The 13,808-nt window shown below is 44.4% G+C and overlaps 1 protein-coding gene and 1 long non-coding RNA gene across 9 annotated transcripts in view; one reads left to right on the top strand and one right to left on the bottom strand.

Annotated features, from left to right (window-relative positions):
- Nucleotides 1–803: 803 nt before the first annotated feature.
- Nucleotides 804–9,536, bottom strand: LOC144262790 (uncharacterized). 3 transcript variants are annotated; one of them, XR_013345631.1, is made up of 4 exons: nt 9,289–9,536; nt 6,489–6,617; nt 5,182–5,287; nt 804–4,639 (listed from the first exon to the last, which is right to left on the bottom strand). It is a non-coding gene; the product is annotated as an uncharacterized LOC144262790 (long non-coding RNA). The 3 variants fall into 3 exon arrangements; XR_013345632.1 differs by having other exon boundaries at nt 5,182–5,284; nt 9,221–9,536; XR_013345630.1 differs by having other exon boundaries at nt 9,221–9,536.
- A 347-nt stretch (nt 9,537–9,883) lies between these two features.
- The window catches only part of TRMT11 (tRNA methyltransferase 11), a 66,231-nt gene continuing 62,306 nt past the window's right edge, over nt 9,884–13,808 (top strand). For 5 of the 6 annotated variants that reach the window (XR_013345627.1, XR_013345628.1, XR_013345629.1 and 2 more), the window contains exons 1-2: nt 9,918–9,993; nt 13,061–13,106. Coding sequence is in view for 2 of the 6 variants with exons in the window: in XM_077813019.1 (XP_077669145.1) it covers nt 9,925–9,993; nt 13,061–13,106 (115 nt within the window). In the remaining 4 variants the exon portion in view is untranslated. Of the gene's footprint in view, nt 9,994–13,060; nt 13,107–13,808 lie in introns of all 6 variants that reach the window. The other variant, XM_077813020.1, reaches the window with a different exon arrangement.

Genomic DNA, 13,808 nt, shown 5'->3' on the forward strand with positions numbered 1-13,808 from the left:
GGTGACTGCTGGCATAGCTGGGTGCTATAGCCCTGCCCCCCTTCCAACCCCTTCCCCAAATCTCTGTCCCACCTCCTCCCCTGAACACACACCATGTTCCCACTTCTCCCCTACAGCTGTTTGGCAGCAGCAAGCACTGGGAGGTAGGCGGAGGAGGAGGTGGTGTTGGGTGGGGCTGGCAGCTTAGCAGCCCTAGAGCACCCATGTAGTCAGCGCCTATGGAGGTGACATACTGATGCTACTCTGACTGAGCTAGTGTGCTAAAAAGAGTGGAGGTATAATGGGAGGGGGATGGGATAGCTGCCTGAGTACCCACTTAGGGTCTCTGTTGGGATCGTAGTTGGTGGAGTAGCCCCTCATCCCACTGTGGCTATATGCTTTAGCCTGTTAATTTGATCATAGCTAGAATGGCTGTCTCCTCTCAAGATGGAATTTACAGATTCCGGTTCCAGTCTAGGCATACCCTTAGGCTGCAATGTAAATTTTCCTTTTCCCCGCACGGAGAGCAGATCTTGAGATTAATGCTAAAGTAAGTACCAGCAACTAAACAGTAATATGGTTTAAACACTGTGCATTTGATAGTACCAAGTAAAAAGAAAATATTTTCTTACACATCTCAGTGACAGGGCTGTTTAGCATCAGAAGTACAAAAACTTCCACTAATGTAATTTGTTGACAATGATCCTTCAAGTTATTTTGAGGTATATGCCTAGCATGCTAATTATAGATCAACACTTTGTCCACATTATTTTAAACTGGTGTTAACAAAAGGTGCTGCATAAGAAAAACATCTCACATGTTCAGCTGTTGCATGATGACCTTTATTAAACTGCTGGCACTGTGCTCAAAGCTTCACAAGATAAAGCCTGTCCCAAAGAACTTACACTCTCAGCTGAATAGCCACAGAGTAGACAGGTCACAACTGGAAGACAAATGAAGGAATGTTTGTTTTTCTTTTGGTAGGTTATGTTAAGTTATTCGCTACTTGTGGGGAAACCAGAAAAAGTGAATCTTTTAGGAGGGATTTGAAGGAAGAAAAGAAAGTGATTTGGCAGAGCAAAAGTAGGAATTTTAAATGATCAAAAACAAGGTTTGCTACCGAATGTGTGGCAATTTCAAATATCAAAAAACAGAACCCAACCCAATAAAAATAAATTGTAAAAATATTCCTAGTAAACTATAATGTATTCCACATGCTCTCTTATGAATGGTAGTGGTGGTTGTAATCAATTGAGCTGATCATAATGAATTCTGTACCGTTATGTAGTGCTTTTCAAAGGTGAGTTACCCCATGCTATGCTGGGGTACTTAAGGCAAGAAATATTAAGTATTTGGTCTGCATCATACATACAGCTAGTGAATATCAGAGCTGGGATTAGACACCAGGTCTGCATCCCAGTCTCATGCTCTACCCACTATACTTAATGCTTTCCTGACAACCTAAACAAGCTCAGGATTTTATTTTTCACTCGCTGTATATTAGAGAACAAATTGGCCAACCCACTTTTTCAAGCGTCTTTTAAGATATTAACCATTGCTGAAAGCAAGCTAGCAGGAGCATGTATGGGAATAAAAATGTGTCCACTTCTGGCAGGGCACTTTCTGTGCCCCTAGGGTGGAGGAGTTGTCATCTCCAGCCCAGGAGCTTACTCTCCCTGGCCTGGCTTCTGAGTTCTGTGCCTCAGTTGACTGGGGGGGCTTGCCCGCCCTTGCGCACACCCCTGCAGGCTAGTGAACTCAGAGCTATGGTCTGATCCAGTATGGTGATTCTTACATGCTTAGCTATCCACCGCTATCACTCAGAAGGATTTCAACTAGTCTTTAAGGGACTTGTGTGCATAACTTGTGAACAGGAAACGTCTTATTGCACTTAGAATCCCTGATGACCTTCTCACTAAGTTTTGTCTAGTAACCTGTGTATGTATGATAGGACCAGCCAATTGTGCTTTATCTCCACAAGACTAGCCTTTCCTGACTCATTTCATTGGGGCTTAAGTGGCCTCTATATGCTATCCCAATGGGGCTGGAGACTGGGGTACTACTTCTAATAGAGGCAGGCTGTTCCTTGCTTTTCCCCAACAATGCTGATCTGTACCACGGGTCACCCATCAGGGCTTTTCCTACCTAAAAAAACACTTCCTAGTAGGAATGATCCACTACTTTAATGAGAAATCAATGGGATTATGGCATTTAAAACTAAGCATGCTAGCTGTAAATGTATTTTAAGAAACTTGATTCTACTATGTGTCCATCTTCATACAATACACATGCACTATTACAGCTAATGAGAAGCACAAGTTTTGATCAATGGCTGTTTAAATATGAAAATGTTCAAGCTTTCTGTATTTTGATTTTCATCAAAACAAGAAATTGTTTCAACTGAAAATTTTCAATTTTCTTTTCCTCTCTCCTCTTCCAGTAGTAAAAGGAGAGAAGAGGGTAGGGGGAATGAAAATTGAAAACCAAACTTTGCATCAACTCAAACTGAAAAGAAGTTTTGTTTCAAAACTTCCATTTTGAAAGCTTTCTGACAAATTTTCATTCCTTTAAAAATTTTCATTTTTTTTGACATTTTTTGACTCTCTAATAGCATGATAATGGTTTGGACTTATCAAGTTTCTTCAGAGTCTATCAGAGCACTCAATTAATCCTCTACATCCCTCTGAAGCAGGGGAATAGTCTTCATTTAACAGATGGAGAAGCTGAGGCACCAGACCCATTAAGACACTTGGTCAATATCACACAAGGAGTTGAATCTACAGTGTCAAAAATGGAATATGTTATTCCCAAAGGATGCAAATGCATTGATGGAAAGTGTAGCGTAAACAGGGCTCCTGAGTATATTACAGGTTCCAGTGGTATTGATGCATTGATTTGAATTACAGATTCTAATTTTTCTAGTGTAAAAAAGTCCAGGAACTCCATAGCAGAACCAAAAGTAGAATCCATATCTATTAGTTCCCATTCTTTAACCACAAGACCATTCTTTCTCCCTTTTTTGAAGAATTCTGAACGTGCATAGAGTTTAAATCACTGTCTTTCAGCATCTGCCAAATGAGGTATATGATTATGTGTTGCATAATTAGCTGTCTATTTGGCACTCTACTGTCTGTCACCTCCTCTCCCCCAGGGCTCTTCCTTCCAAAAGTTGCACAATATTGCTATATTCTGTTTCAAGGGAATCATCCTCTTTATTCAGTGCCATGAGCATTAGCCTAGTTTACGTTTTCTGCCCTCCAAGGCCCTATGTTATGTGGCAGCCTTCCCTGTGAGGTGGGCTAGATAGAATCCCCTTTACAAGGGCACTTCTAGGTTTCCTGGAAAGGGCATAGAAGAGACTGCCATGTAAACCTCTTGGGAAAGAAGTAAGTTCGAGGAGAACAGAACAGAGACACACACAAAAATTTAAAATAAATGAAGCATAGAGACACTGAAAAGCATAGTGGGAAAGATAGCAAAGACATTTTTCTACACATCAAAAAAATTTGGCTTCCAAAAAATACATAAAGTGGAACACATAACTTGTGAAATCACCAAATGCTCTTGCTGGACATGCAGAATATTTAAGTAAGGAGTATTTCATTAAGTTGGTAGGTTTTGAATTTTTCAAGTACCTTGTGAAGTTAAGGCTAATTTGCATGTATTTTATTACAATTTCAATATGTGAAAATAATTAAAGTTGTACCATAGGTACAGTTTTTTTTTTTTTTAAATGAAACTGAAGTTTATTAATTCATCTCCAAGCATTTAACTGTGGTTCATTAGCAAGATACCACATTCTGTGACGGATTTTACTCTGCTTATTTCTAAACTCACTGCAGACTGGTAGTAATTTTAACTTCAGTTATGCAGAGCTGTAAGAGAAGCCCTCTCGCTTGAGACATTTAGAAGTAAACAAGTCCAGGCTGTGGAGGAAAAGGGCACAGGGATAGATTAGTTGACCCATTACATCATTTCTATCTCCAACTTCTAGGACTCCATGAAAATATTTTTCATCCTCTTCATTGGTTTTCCATTCCACCCCTGTGCTGTATAAACCTTTATCAAGCTGACACTTAGATGGTTTATTTTCCTAAATGGAAACATTCATCAGTGTTATTCAAGTAAGGTGATGATGACATTGTCATCTTTTCCTTGCCAAAGCATTTCACCTTCAAACTGAACCAGCCCATATTTTCTTGCTCTCAGCAGGATCCCCACTACTTTATTGGAAATAGTCACATATGTTTCAAACAGCTGTCGGAATGTCACTCTTACATTTCCATCTTCTCCTTTCTCACCAATATTTCTCATGATCAAGCATAGCTCTTCCACTTCCTTTCCCACATGTGTGTGGGCATCTTTCCCTCTTTGCTCTGTTTTAGACCCTTCAGGCGGTCTTCCATAGATGGGATCTCCTCTCTGGGGATGCACAGGCTTGCTATCATTGCTGAATGGATTTTGTCTCTGATAATCAATGTGATCTTCTGCCCAGCTCTGCCAGCTTCTCCTCAGGTCACCTACAGCAGTGAGTTGGGTTCTGGTGGCTCCAGCACTCTGCCCTTTGTTTTCCTCCATCTCTCAAGAATGTTTTGTGGCATCCAAGCAGGAGTCAAAGCAATGCACTGCTGGAATAGCAGCTTCCTGTATGCACTCACAGCTGTGGAGGAAAATAGCACTTTACATTCATACAGCTCTTATCTAAAGGTCCTTAAGTGCTTATATAAAATATAATAAAAAAATGAAATAATAGTTTCTGGGTCTTTTCATCTTCTTATAAACCCATTCATATCTTGTAGCAGATGTAGCACACAAAGCCCCCCTACCTTCACTTCTTTCAATTGTATAACTGCATGAACTGAGAATAATGGTCCTTACTCGGGCAAAAGTCCTGGTATTTCTATGGGAGTTTTGCCTGAGTTAGGGCTGGAGGCTTAGGCCAAAGAATACAGCAAAAATCTGGGCATGTCATTATACCTGCACCTAACTCAACAACAATCAAGAACATAGAAGAAACCTAACTAAATAACTGAAGTCACTGAAATAATGTAGGTCAATAAATTAAACATATTAAACTTTAAGTCTGTTACAGGACATACATTTCCTTCAGTTTCCAGACAGAAATACCATATATCCCAGCAGGCTTGGGATCAATACAGTATAGCCTTTGTGAAATAAAAATGCAGTATAATATCTACTTACTTTTTCATGCAATTACACCTTTTATAAAGCGCTCACCCTTTGTAGCACAGACCATACCCAAATAATCTGTTCCGATATTTGTTGACCGGTTCAACGGAGCTGCCTGCTGACAGACAACAAAACAAACCAGTCATCAAGCAACAGCCCACCAGTAAGTGCTAAGGGGTGGGGATTTTCTCTTCTACTTATACACTTAAGGTGGACACACGAACCATGCTTTGAAGATTCCCAGAGCTGATGTTAGTTACTCTTTATAGAAAACATTATTCCCTCATCTGCGATATGCCATACACTGATGCACAGTGTATTAAGAGGGGTTTCAGTGGTCACACAGGCTGAAAAGGAAACGGAATCCCAACAAATTTTGATATCTACAGCTATGCACTTCAGCTAACACTGAAGCATGTAAGACTAGAGTAGATGGCACTCCCTTAATATGCTTTTGCTGTACAGCAAAGTCACGGATGCCTGCTAAGGAAAATGTGCATTGCAGCACTGCAGTCAAAAGTGTTGCATGTGGGAAATGATATACATGGGTTGTCCTAGATTTCATTTAAAAGAAAAAAGATACATGGAACCAGCTCTTGTGCAGCTATAATTATTTGATATACAGAAAGATAATGTGTAGTTGTACCAATTATAGAGATGGATTAGTCTTTTCTTTATACCAGCCTTATACTTCGGCTGTTAAAATTAACATACTAGGTCCATATAATACAAGAGAAAAGCTGTAGGTGTTTTCCCCCCAGATGGGGTTGGGGTGGATGGATTAATTACTGTTTTTAAATAACAGTAACACAAACCCGATCAGTTTGATAACAATGCATGGGAGGATGTATTGTATGTTCTCCTATAACTTAAAAGTTAAAATTTCATGGCAATTTGTCCACGAACGGACTGCAGTGCGGCTTCCAGCAAACTCCGATACAGAAACACTCCATTAACAATAAGTAAGAATGGCATTCCCAAATTGCTCCAGTGCATTGTAATGTGTAAACTTCAATATCAATTATATTGAATTTATGCTCATAATGAAGTATTTCTGGGTGCAAAAAGAATGACTTCACTAAAATGTTTTTACTGTAAATGTTTTTGGAATTATGCATAACACAATGGTTATGAAATATATTTCAGAAAAACAACAGCATGAGTTCAATCATTGTTCATCAGAAGTGTTTTGAGGATTTCTCCCACCCCCATTCAAACTCGTGATCATTATAAGATCCCATGACACTTGCTGCAGGAGAAGGGGTGTTAACTCCAGTGTACTGGTCAAATTCCAATTTGGGTAATTACATACTGCTTACCTAAAATTCGCCCCAAAGGCTGAAATGAGGGATTGTTCTTCATTTCCCCTCCTAAAATCAATTATGCAATGTTGTTGGTCTAATATGGCTGTCATATTCCATCCTCAAAACAGCTACTTTTCAATAGCACTGTGGGGAAATGGTTTATATCTGAAATATAATATACAATCTAAAATTGTTTGGATTCTTTCAAGATCAAACATTCTGTATAAACCATAGCTATTAGATGTGCAGTCACAAGCAGAATTGAGTAGCACATTCATTACAGAGACTCAGCTTGTGCTTTTGTTTGGCGAGTACAGTGAAAATGTGAAAACAAAATTTTATGAGATAATACTAACAACACGTGTATCTGTGTTCACATGTGCATGCAGTTGGTTCATATTTTAAAATACAATAGAAATATAAAAGCTTATCCAGTGCTATTTATGAGGTGTTTAAAATTTTAAATCCTCCCCCCCCACCCCCTCCCCAAACAAGACTGATTGTTTGTTAACTTTCTTAACCCCTGTTTAGAAAACCGTATGATTGGAATACAGTGAAGTATTCAGAGTTCCTGACAACAGAAGGCAACACACTCCACAGATGAGAAAGCATGTGAAGAGAAAATCATCTCTTCAAAGAGGTTAATTTTAAACAATGGAACAGATAACTCCTACTTACAAGATGCCAAGACAGAGACTAAATGGCTAAAAAGGCTCAAATGGGTCAGATTGGAAAAATAAAAGTGGTGACCTTCCACTAATCTCTTCCTATAATCCCAAACTTTTGTCAACAACCCCAGACTAGCTGGATGTTTCTGCTGAAATCATTAGCAGTGAAACAGTTAACAACATTGATAAAAAAATGTGTCAAAATTAGGTTTCAGCTTTAAGATATCAAGACAAAGGGCGATAGCTGACATCTCTCAAAGCTGTTCTGTTTGAAGACTCAGACAGATAGTACTGCCTCAGTTCAAATTTGGAATATTTTCTTTGAGATTACAAGGACTAGACATTTTGAAAGTGAAAGTTTAAATTCTGCAGAAACCAATGAGGTAACCACAGAAGTTCTAGTGTAATGCATCAGCCAGCAGCAACTCTTTCCAACCTCTGAACACAAATATATAAAGAATGCAGTCCATGGAGTGCTTATAAGTCATGAGCAAGATCTTAAGATCTACAAGGAAAGCTATCATATGACAACAACAAAAAGCTGGAAAACATGAGTTAAGTGTTGAGCTGGTCTAGTGCTAATAAAAGGCTTAGTGAAATCTGGATAAGCTAAACCTTTCAGTCAGCAAAACAGAGACACCAGCCAGTAAGGAATTACAGGAGTAGCAGCCGTGTTAGTCTGTGTTCACAAAAAGAAAAGAAGTACTTGTGGCACCTTAGAGACTAACAAATTTATTGGAGCATAAGCTTTCGTGAGCTACAGCTCACTTCATCTGATGCAAGGAAATGCAGTAATCACACCTAGATGTTGGAAGGGGGAACCCAAAACAAAGGAGAACAAATCTTCAAGAAAAACACAGAAAGAAAGTCTGCCTTTTTTGTCCACTGGGTCTTCATGTCTGTCACAATCCTGAGTATCTCTCCATTTTTTCCATCTCCATTCACTTCCCACCCTCACAACTCTATGCAACAGCTACTGTCATCTTTGGTGTGGAAAAACGGATGCAACTCCCTTCAGAAACTAGTTGATGCTTTCTAGATAGAATCTAGATTGTGTCACTCCTTACTCAGCTCGAGTGGTCAATGGTGAGCAACATGAGGTTCTCCTGCCCTTCAGAGGGGAAAGCCTCTTGCCCTCAAGAGCATTTCCAACCTCTAAGGTAGTATTATTTTGTAACATTTGTATGTCACACCACTGAAGTGAGTAGTGCTGCCCAAAGCATTTAAAGACAGTCCCTTCCACCTAGTGCTGAAAACAGCGGCCAGAATGAGAAAGCTAGGTAAATGGAATTTTGTAACAATTCCCTAGAGTACACAGGGCTTAAGAGAGATAGACATTACTGGATGTGAAATTGGGACCAGAAATGGAAGTCAGGTCTCCTACACTGCAAGAGTACTACCTATAGACCACAGAAGCTGCCAAAACAATCTTGCTTCTAATTGATTCCCAGACCTTTTTTTTCCTTGGCAGGTCAGAACTGGAGTGGAGAACAATATATAGGTATAAAGCATCTTCCATATTCAATATATTACAGAGTATTTTACAAAACAATATATAGTGGTAGTGAAACAACTACAGAGGCGAGCTTAACAGCAAGAGCTCAAACATAATTTTGGACATTACAACCTGCTTCCCTGAGATGGGGAGAGAAGGCTGTTGGCCAGGGCACTAGGCATAACCCATATCTTTTTGAAAAGTGCAATTGGATCTTTAGGGTCTACTTGGACATTCAACCAGGAATAAAAGAGGCAGCTTAGCTTCGTAATTTGTCTTAGACTGTAGGCTCCCTAGGGCATGGCCCATCTTCTTGTTCTGTTTGTCCAGTGCCTAGCACACTGGAGTCCTGGTCTATGACTAAGGCTCCTAGATGCTACCACAATACAATAACAATCTCACATCCGATGAAGTGAGTTGTAGCTCACGAAAGCTTCTGCTCAAATTTGTTAGTCTCTAAGGTACCACGAGTCCTCCTTTTCTTTTTGTGGATACAGACTAACATGGCTGCTACTCTGAAATCTCTATTCTGAAGCTCCTTTTCCAACGCTGTCCTGCAGCAACCGCGTGGCAAGGTCCCATACCATGGCTTGGCACAGTGCGGCCCTGCACGAGTAACATGTCTCTTCCTTGGGTTCAACTGAGTCCTTACCACCTCCTTTGGCCCTTCAGGCCCAAACCCTTCCTTCCCGAGGTTTCCAGTTTCACCCGAGCCAGCCAGCCAGTGAGCTGTGTCAGACCCCACATCAGCCCCAGGCCTCTCTGGAGAGTCTTTTCCACAGGCTTCCTCCTGCCCGGGGCACTGGACTCACAGCCCCACCCCTGGGAGCTCCCCCGGTCAGGGATTTCCCCGCAACGGGGCTGCGCTGAGGTGCAAACAGGCCCCCTCGTTACAGACCCGCTCCACGGCGCCTCCCCTCGCCCCAGCAGCCTCAGCTGGGGGGTGGCTCCCGGGTTAATACCTGCCCCCGCCCCCGCCCCAGCGGCCCCCTTGGCCCCCCCGTTGGCTTAAAGGAGTCGCGTCACGGGCCGGGGTTCGGGCTCCCCCGCTTCCCGTCAGATTTCCGTTGTGGCGCTGCCGGCTCTTCCCCTGCGGCCGCAGACGAAAGCCCGTAACAGGCCACAGCGGGGATCCCCGCTCGCCCTGCCCTGCCCTGCCCGGCCCCGCCCCGAGGCGCGGCGGCCTGCCCGAGCCTGTCCCACCCGAGCACCCCCCGGGCTCCGCCCCCTCCCCCAGCGGCGGCGCATGCGCTGTTGGGCGAAGCAGTTGATGGGCTCCGGCGGGGCCATGGCGCGCGGGTTGCTGCCGCGCTACCTGCTGCTGCTGGCGCAGGAGAACCTGGAGTTCCGGCTGCCGGTGAGAGCCGGGGCTCAGGGGGCGGGGCAGCCCCTGCTGGGCACGTGCCCCCTGCGGGGCAGGAGCGGGGGGGTAGCTCGGCCCTGCAGCGCCAGCGGTGTGTGCGAGCGGAGGGGGGCGTGCAGACCTCAGCCCACCCCCAGCCCGCTCCCTCTCTTGCCAGCGGCCCCTGCCCCGCTCGTGGGGCAGGCTCCTTCCTCCCTGTCGCGGGAGGGAGGTTTTGCTGTGACTCTCTTTGGGGACTGTGTCGTCCCTCCTAGCCGGGCATCGAGCTGGCTTGCGTGTGCCCCATGTAGGGTGACCAGACGTCCCGATTTTGTAGGGACAGTCCCGATTTGGGGGGGTCTTTTTCTTATACAGGCTCCTATTACCCCCTCACCCCCGTCCCAATTTTTCACACTTGCTCTCTGGTCACCCGAGCCCCATTGGCTGAGATGGCCCCACAAGCTTGCTTGTTTTTTCTGTATGTGGGTTAGCGGAGGGAATCGCCCCAGCTCTGCCCTGCACTCATTAAATGTGAACCCTGCAGCAGGGAGAGGGGTAGATCCAGCAATGGCTATTAGTCAAGATGGTCCGGGACATAACATCCCCATGCTCTGAGCGTCCCTAAGCCTCTGACTGCCAGATGCTGGGACAGGATGACAGGGGATGGATACTGGGCTAGATGGACCATTGGTCTGACCCAGTATGACTGTTCTTACGTTCTAACAAACATGGAGTATTTACAGAATTACAGATGTACCATTTCTGTTGGGGTCTTGTCTCCAGAGACATAACTGGTTGCAAAAGCTGAGTAAATATAGTAAATTGGATTGAATTATCCTGCTGAATAGTTTTATCAGGTGTTTGCTTGGTGGGTTTTAGTTATCTGGTGCCTTCTTTCAGGCATAGAAGGTCAGCAAAGTTTCTTGTAAATTTTTTGTGGCTAATCTGCAACTCTCTAAAGTGGAATTTGAGGCCCAAGTTTGTATAATTTAGTATATACTCAATTTCCGTGTCTCTATAGTAAAACTTTAGTTTGTTTTGAGTCTTCTTCAGAAATTATGCTTTTTTTGTTTTCACATGCTGGTCAGCAAATATCCTATGCATTGCAATATGTTTCTGTCTGGTGTATGTTTCTTTAGGGACCATTTTGCATAGCAGATAGTATGACATCCAGATAGCTTTTTTAAAAATTACTACTTAGTTGTTTAATGGAAGTCCTGTGTTTCAGGATTATTTCATTAGAGTTGGTAGGTCATTGATATAGCTATTGAAAACGTCTGAGTTAAGATTACATCCCTTATTTATTCCCCTTGCTGGAATGAAGAGTTCAGTTTGTATATTCATTTTTCCCAGGCATTTGGTGGGCCTGAAATATGGATAGCTTTTTATATGCATTTACACTTCAGTCTAGGCTGCCCAGTTGAGTCAAAAGTTCTTTCAAATGTATGAAACAAACAAACTTACGTGCTTTTTTACATGTTTGTTAACAAGTGTCCATAGGGTAGAGTTCTGGTTAGATCGGGGTGGGCAAACTTTTTGGCTCGAGGGCCATATCGGAGTGGGGAAATTGCATGCAGGGCCATGAATGTCAGGCTGGGGCAGAGGGTTGGGGTGTGGGAGGGAGTGCGGGGTGTGTGAGGGGGTGCAGTGTGCAGGAAAGGGATCAGGGAAGGGGGTTGGGGTACAGGAGGGGCGCACAGTGCGGGAGGGAGCTCAGGGCAGTGGCGCACGGAGAGGTGCGGGGGGCTCAGGGCAGGGGGTTGGGGTGCAGGAGGGTTGTGAGTTGTAGCAGGTGGCTCGGCAGGGGTTTGGGGTGCAGGAGGGAGTGCGGAATGTGGCATGGGGTTGGGGTGCAGGGTAGGGGATTGGGGTGCAGGAGGTGTTTGGGGTGCAGGCTCCAGCCCAGCGTCGCTTACCTGGAGCGGCTCCGGGGTGCGCAGCAGAGCCTGGCCAGTGAGATCTTTGGGGGAGGTACCCTCAGGCAAAGGCAGCGCAGGGAACTCTCTACCCTCCCTCCCTCCCCCAGGGGCCGCAGAGACGTGGTGCTGGCCGCTACCCGGAGAGCCACAAGGGTGGTAATCCCACGGGCTGGGTCCAAAGCCCTGAGGGGCCAGATCCGGCCCACAGGCCATAGTTTTCCCACCCCTGGGTTAGATCATTTCTTAGAATCCATGAGGAGTCTCGTTTAATTATGGGTTGTGTTGTTTTTTGTCAATGTCTGTATTTTTATTAAGGATGCTAAAGGACAGTTTGGTAATGTTGTTATTGCCATTGCAAATATCTCTGTAGTTGATAAAGTTTGAAGGCATCTCCACTTGTGCATGTTGGGTTAACTAGTGTACCTGGCTATGTCTCAAAGAGGTGTTCAAATTGGAAGCTTAAAACAAATAATTTAAGAAGGTTTTTCCTGGCTATTTTTGCTATAGTGTTGCAATTTTTTGTCTGTGTTAGCAGGTTTGAGTTTCTGAGGTTTTGCTTTAGTTCCTGTGTTGTTTTAATGGAGGACTGTAGCTCAATCTCCTTTTTTCCTCATGTAGAGCCATGTGTCCTTGCTACAGTCTTGGGCTGAGAGACTGTGTGAGAAAGGGTGGGGGAGCTCAGTGAATGGTAGATTTGAATTCTGTGTTGGTGGTGGTATTATTGACAGGCAAAGGGATAAGATTTATGTAGTCAAATTTTAGGCACACTAACTAGGCAAAGCAACAAAAACAGAGCAAACCCACTGTCTCATAGGGTGTATCTCCACAGGAATAAAAAATTTGTTGCTGGCCTGAGTCAGCTGACTCAGGCTTGTGGGGCTCAGATTCTGGGGCTAAAAAATCACTGTGTAGAAATTCAGACTCTGGCTGGAGGGTGGAAGGTCCCAGAGCTTGGGCTCCAGCCTGAGCATGGACATCTACAGAGCGATTTCTAGCCCCACAAGCCCAAGTCAGCTGACCCAGGCCAGTTGCGGCCATGCCGCGGGTCTTTTAGCCCTGTGTAGACACACCCATAGATGCATATAAAAAGAGTGAAGAGCAAAAAAACCATACATGAATGTATTTTTTAGCTCTACTAAATATATCTTCATTGGCTGTTTCAGGGCACAGAGTGTCTTGTCTTGTCTTCTCTTCAAACTTCTGTACCAGGTAGGATTTTCAGAGGTGATTAAGGCCGCTTTGAAGTTTGGAATTATGTTTGGAAAGCAGCTACCATGCTGTAGATGCTATTGGAAACAAATACAGTAAAAGCTGTTATCCAGCACTTTTCCAACTGGAAAGCTCTAGAAACTGGCATTTCGGGAGGGGTTGTGGGGCGCAGGCTCTGGGAGGGAGTTTGGGTGTAGGAGGGGTCTCGGGGCAGGGGTTTGGGGCATGGGAAGGGTTTCGGAGTTCTAGATCCAGGCAGCGTTCACCTCGGGCAGCTCCCCGCAAGCGGCAACATGTCCCTGCTGCTCCTAGGTGGAGGAATGGCCACGGAGGCTCCGTGCGCTGCCCCCGCCCCACCCTGATCACTGGCTCTGCCTGTAGGCAGAGACAGCGCACAGAGCTGCTGGCCGTGCTTCTGCCTAGGAGCAGCAGGGACATGTCTGCTTGCGGGGAGCCACCCGAGGTGAGCACCACCCAGATCCGGCACCCCAAATGCCTGCCCCACGCCCCCTCCCATGCCCCAGCCCTGAGCCTCCTCCCGCACCCAAACTCCCTCCCTCTTAGTTAACTGGAATTTTTTGACTTACTGGCACCCCCCCATTCCCCCAACATGCCAGATAACAAAGCTTTTACTGTAACTCTAAACTCTCCTTTTTAACATTGTCAGGAAATGTCACCAACCCATATGTAGTATCTACTCAT

Source organism: Eretmochelys imbricata, chromosome 3, assembly GCF_965152235.1.
Source record: "Eretmochelys imbricata isolate rEreImb1 chromosome 3, rEreImb1.hap1, whole genome shotgun sequence".
Taxonomy (NCBI): Eukaryota; Metazoa; Chordata; order Testudines; family Cheloniidae; genus Eretmochelys; species Eretmochelys imbricata.